The sequence below is a fragment of the Pongo abelii genome, chromosome 7 (assembly GCF_028885655.2).
Source record: "Pongo abelii isolate AG06213 chromosome 7, NHGRI_mPonAbe1-v2.0_pri, whole genome shotgun sequence".
In the NCBI taxonomy this organism is placed as follows: Eukaryota; Metazoa; Chordata; class Mammalia; order Primates; family Hominidae; genus Pongo; species Pongo abelii.
In genome coordinates, this window is record NC_071992.2 from 43354947 (window position 1) to 43360946 (window position 6000).

General features: G+C 55.2%; 1 protein-coding gene across 1 annotated transcript in view; it reads right to left on the reverse strand.

Annotated features, from left to right (window-relative positions):
• The window catches only part of SFRP1 (secreted frizzled related protein 1), a 47564-nt gene extending 42202 nt beyond the window's left edge, over positions 1-5362 (reverse strand). Inside the window, exon 1 of the mRNA XM_024251077.3 lies at positions 4455-5362. Within this exon, the coding sequence (XP_024106845.1) occupies positions 4455-4998 (544 nt within the window). The 5' untranslated portion in view covers positions 4999-5362. The remainder of the gene's footprint in view (positions 1-4454) is intronic.
• Positions 5363-6000: the final 638 nt, after the last annotated feature.

Here is a 6000-nt window from a genome sequence, read left to right on the forward strand (position 1 = left end):
ACAGGGCTGGATAGGAAGGGGCCCTTCAGAGGCTCTTTCCTGGGCAACTGTGAAGTGCTTTGAAGAGGAGGTGTGTCGGGGCAGACGTGCATAACGCTGGGAGGCAGCTCCACTGCCTGGGAGGAGATGTCTGAGGCCAGGGCAGAAGTCTCCTCCAAGCCAATATACTGCTGAAGTCAGAAGATCCAGTGGAGGTAAAGGACCCCCACTTCCCAGGACAGAGGGAGAGCGGGACGGCGCTTTCCTCCAAGGGCTGAAGTGGCTTATCATCATTGTCATCACCTTCACCTATCAAGCAGCCTGGAGCTTATCGACTGTCTAGGAAAACATCATGAGCACATTCTAGGGGCACCCCACCCCCGGGCACAGCACAGGAGGCCAAGCCAGGCTGGAGCTGAAGAGCACAGGAAAGTCACCCCTGACCCTGCACTCGGGGAGAGCAGGTGGGGCTTGGCGTGCTTGGAGCCCACTGCTCTTCGTCCTCCTCCACCACGGCTTCCGTGGCAGCCTCTCCCTCCCCATCAGCACTCCCTATGGCTCAGACATTGAAACAGGAAAAGGCTCCCTAAGTGGAAGAGAAGAGGGGACCTGCAGAGCACCCCCAGATCAAGGCTGCCCTCAGGACACAAGTGGCCCACAGACCACTCCCCACTTCCAAGCAGGGTCCCTGCAGGGCCCAACAGAGACCCCATCCTTAGTTTTTATTGACACATTCCTCTCCCACCTTTACTCTGCACCCAGGAGCAAACACCTTCCAGATTCTCAGTGCAGTTAGGAACCACGCTCCCAGCAGACAATGGCATGACTGTCCTTAGCCCAGATGCTGGAAATTTGCTTTGCACCCAGAACTTGAGACTGGGTTCTAGAGGTGGTAATTCTCACAAAGGAGACAACTTACCACAAATTTTGCATAATGGTTTTTGCTTCCACGTGGGGAAAAGGAAGTGTGACAATATGGAAAGGACCAGGTTACTTGCACAAGGAGAGTGAACTGTGCTTTTGGGTTTTCCTTGTCTAGGTTATTTTGAAAAAGGAAAAGTGGGAGTTACACAAACACACATTGCAACGTTCTGTGAATACAATCTTGACCAAATAGTGAAGTCAGGGTGATGCAAACATAAAGGGCACATCTCTGCCCGCTCCACACACTCACTGCATCTCCTCTGGACACTTGAAGTTCGCCTGAACCAATCGGCTAAGGAGGGCTCTGCACTTCTCAGGGACATTTTCCTCAGTCCCGTCAATTACGTTTGGACTTCAGTGCCTCTCAGAATGGCAGGAGCTCGTTGGAGTGGGCTGTGTGTTTTTACCACGGCTTTCCCCTATCTCAGCTTTTCTAACGGCTGACTCTGGAGCAGCCTGATCCAGAGAGAGAAAGAGAAATGTGTGATGCGGTATTAACCTGCGCCTCATTGGTGCATCTTGGGGCTCTACAGGCTGCCTCTGCAGGAGAAATCCATCCAGTCATCCTTCTGAGAGGTTGAACTAAATCGCTGTTTTCAGGTGTATTTAAAATAATGTTTAAAGCAAATGAACAAAAAAAGCAAAGGTTTTGTGTTTATTAATATTTAAGGGTGTGTGGAGGAGACAGCCCAACAGCTGAATCAGGATTAAGTGATTTTTGTAATATATCAATCCACACACACACAAGTGCTTTATCAGTCTCTCTCTCTCTCTTCTCTCGTTCCCTCTCTCACACACAACCCCACAATCTTCCCTGGCCAGTACCTGGGGGGACCAAAAGGGAGCCCTAAGGAAGGTTTTCTGGGGAACGGAGGGCTCTGTGGCCTCTACCACGCTGATTAAATGCACAACATGCCCAAGCAACAACAAAATCAAACCCAATGTGCTGGGCTCATACAACTTCAACCAGTAAAACCAGGCAGAGAGGGAAACAACAATGCATCAGCCTGGGAGTTCACAGTTCTAATGGAAGTGCCAAATTTAGAAATGACTTCCCTAGAAAAAGAGCAATTGCCTCTTCCTTAACAGGAGCTTCTATGGCTTGGGTATCAGCCTTTGCAGGGGAAAAATGTCAAGTCATTTCTCATTATCAGGTTTCTCCTTAATAACATATGACCACGGACATCTGGCCAATACCCCAAAACTGAATATGCCCAAGTGTGTGAACAGAAACCAGTATGCAAAGATATGACACTGCTTTGAAAATGCATTTTAATTTTAAAGAATAAAAGCATAAAGAATAAACGAATAAAAGAGTAGTGCATGCATACTTATTCTCATTGGAAAGTGCCAGTTACTACCCCACAGCCACAAGCCACAAGGTTATGAGGATCAGTAGTCTGGTTTGTCTTGACCTGCCCTCTACACACCTACACACACACGCCCCACCCTCCCTCCCACAGGGACCTCGCAGGAAATCACGTGGGGCTTCCTTACACCAGGGATTGCAATCCTGGCGAGGGTGGTGTGCCATCTCAGGGCAGAGCCCCCCACCAAAACCACTGAGGGGAAAACCAGTCCCAAGTCCCACTCCTGACCGGCCCTCTCCCCACTTTTCTCTTTGTTCCTCAAAGACCTGTCTTGGGAGGGTGACTACCTGAGCGCTGCTGGGAGGAGTGGAGGAGAGTGAGGACGGTTCCAAGCCAGGCTGAGAAGGGCGCCGACCAGTGGAACTGCAGCCAAGGGGCAAAAGGTGTCCGGAAGACAGCGATTATGGGGTTTCCCCATCCCATCACAGCCTTTTGGGGGCTGGGGTGAGGGATTCTTTCCTCTCTTCTGCAGGCAACCCGTCCAATCCCCCCATGTTCCCTGTGGACTGCAGCACCTTTTCCGCAGCCGATCCCCCTAAGGTGTCCACTCATGTCTGCAGACGGTCCCAGAAAGAGACCATCGGTGGCCATTGGGAATGGACTCCAGGTCAGGGCTGGGCACAGCCTCTCAGGGCACGGCCGGGCTAATCCCCGCTGGCTGAGGAAGGGGAGAAGGAAATTCCCGCAGGCTGCAGGGGATGGGTGCAGGCCAACAGAACACAAGGCGCTTTGTTTGCTCCAGGTAAACTGCTCAGTTCTCGCTCGCAAAGTGCAGATGCATCCGCTACACTCACTCCACTCCCACCACCAGAGTTGACCCTAAGAGCAGCGGTGCCCAGACCTAGCCACTGCGGGCAATCGGTGCCGTTCCCATCCAGCCATCCAACGTCAGTCACTGTGGACCCATCTCCACCCTCCCTAGAATAAGCAAAAGCATCTAAAATTTGGGTATTCCTTTCCCCAACCTGCCCGAATCCTCACTCAGAGGAGCCAGTTGACTGCACGCCCCTCTTTTAGCATCAATAACAGAGGTTAAAGGCACTTTAAGGTGAGCTAAGTGTAGGCAGTCTTTCTCCCCCACCCTAAAGGCCCTCCTCAAAAAGCCCTCAGGAAGCCTGCGTCTGTGCTAAGCGCAGCTGGGGTACAGTTCCCCCATCCCTGACCCTCTCCACACCTCAGAGCCTCAACTTCGCTTCTAGAGAATTCTGGGTTGAATTTACTTCTATAGAAGTCAGGTCTGTGATGTGTATATTTTATATTTATATTTATTTCATTTTATTTGACTTCCCAGGATTTTTTTTTCTTCCCCCTCAAGAATTGCTCTTTAAACATAAGGGGGTTTTGAGAGGAACCTCGGGCCGGTCCCTCAGGCTGTTAGGAAAGTCTCCAATTTGCAGAGCCGCTCTCCCCGGGAGGAGATGAACAATGAGCTAATTACATTTTTATCTTTCTAATGAGCTGAGGATTTGTGTAAATGAGAAAAGCAGGGGGTACGCTAGAGGGAGGGAGAAAAGACTTTCCACCCCCAGCCTTCCGAGAGCAGAGCTGGTACCTGGAAGGGGTGGAGAAACAGAAGTCCCCACGGTTCCTAAACTTTCTCAGCCAGTTCTGCAGCAATCCCAAGGCTACTTGACTGAATGACCAGTGAAGGAAAGGGCTTGGTTTTATTTTTTAAATCTTTGTCGAACCTATGAAAATAAACAAAAGCCGCTCCAAGCATTCTCTCGGCCTTTCTGAACTTTCTACGCTTTGGGTTTTTGTTTTTTCCTCCCGTCTCAGAGGTTAAAAACTTCGATAGGGACTCGGAGTCCTCCTAGAGGAGAGGGAAGCTCCCCTGTTATTTAAAGCGCAAGGCTTTGTTTCAGGTATGGGAAAGGCGAAGCTGGATCCCAGGAAGAGCGGCTCCGGGGACTACAGCGAGCCCCTGCGAGGCCGAGGCGCAGAGCCGCCGCTCCCGGGCCAGCCTCGCCGTGCACCTGGGTCGCGAGGAGCGCTGAGCGATACCTGGGACAGACCAGACGTGCTTAGGAATCACGTGCACAGCATGCGAGCAACCTCGGACCGTCAGTCCCCAACACCGGGACACAGCGGCGGGCGGGCGTAGGGTGGCGCGGGTTCTCCTGCAGCCCCGGCCGGGGGATGCAGGGGGTGGCTCGCGCACGTGGGAGGAGGCAGCCTTACCTTGGGGCTTGGAGGCTTCGGTGGCATTGGGCGGCGTCATGGCGATGCAGACGTCCCCCTCGGGGAACTTGTCACACTTAAGCATCTCGGGCCAGTAGAAGCCGAAGAACTGCATGACCGGCTCGCACGAGTCGCGCACGGCCTCGCAGAGCCAGCGGCACGGGTAGATGGGCCGGTCCAGGCAGACGGGCGCGAAGAGCGAGCAGAGGAAGACCTGGGTGCCGGCGTGGCAGTTCTTGTTGAGCAGGGGCACCCAGCTGCTGGCCTGCTGCTTCACCTCCGCCATGGTCTCGTGCTCCAGCAGGTTGGGCAGCACCATCTTCTTGTAGCCCACGTTGTGGCACAGCCGCAGGTCCGCGGGGATGTCCACGCACTGCGGCGGCTTGGTGTAGAAGCGCCCGCTCTGGTACGGGCCGATGTCCGACTGGAAGCTCACGTAGTCGTACTCGCTGGCCGAACCCACGGCCAGGAGCGCCGCGCCCAGCGCCAGCAGCACGCCCAGGGCTGCCCCGCGGCGGCCCCCCACGCTGCGCCCGCTGCCCATGCCGGCTCTGCGCCCTGTTCTCCGCGACGTCGGGGCTGCCTCTGCCGCCTCCCCGCGCGCGTCCCGCCGCAAACTTCCAGGGACCTCCGGGGACAAAAGGCGCCGTCCCCAGCGGTGCCCGGCTCCGCGGCCGCAAGCTGCTGCCGGGTCCCCCCAGCCGGTGGCGGCCCTCGGCCTGCGGTCGGAGGCGGCGCGGGCGGGGAGGCGGCGCTGCGGGCAGGGTGCGCCCCGGCTCCGGGAGGCGCGGCGAGCAGGAAGGCGCGGGGCGGCGGGAGCGCGGCACCGACTCTGGAGGCTGCAGGGCTGGAGTGCGCGGGGCTCCTACGGCCGAGCCCTCGGAGCCGCCCCGCGCAGCCAATCAGCTCCCGGCGGGGCGAGCCGCACTCGTTACCACGTCCGTCACCGGCGCGGGAGCCAATCGCCTCCCTCGCGAGCGGGTTCGGTTTACTAGAACCAGACGCGGCTCAACACCCCTTAAAAAGCAAAACCAAAAATACGTAAATAAAAGGGGGAGGAGGAAAGAGACAAGGGTAAAAAAGAAGGGGAATGGATCGCGGCGTGGGGTGGAGAGAGACCAGGGCGGACGCTGTAATTAACTCGCATTGGCTTGCAGAGAAGCGGGGAGCCTGGATCATACTTGCAAACCCATGAAATTATGAAGACTTTTTTTTTTTTTTTTTGAGACAGAGTTTCGCTCTTATTGCCTAAGCTGGAGTGCAATGGCGCTATCTCCGCTCACTGCAACCTCCGCCTCCCGGATTCAAGCGATTCTCCTGCCTCAGCCTCCCGAGTGGCTGGGATTACAGCCGCGTGCCACCACGGCCCCGCTAATTTTTTGTATTTTTAGTAGACACGGGGTTTCACCATGTCAGCCAGGCTGGTCTCGAACTCCTGACCTCAGGTGATGCTCCTGCCTTGGCCTCCCAAACTTTTTTTTTCTTTTTCTTTACACTGCTTCCTAATTTCAACCAACAGACCTTTAGACTAGCGGCTCCTCTCCTC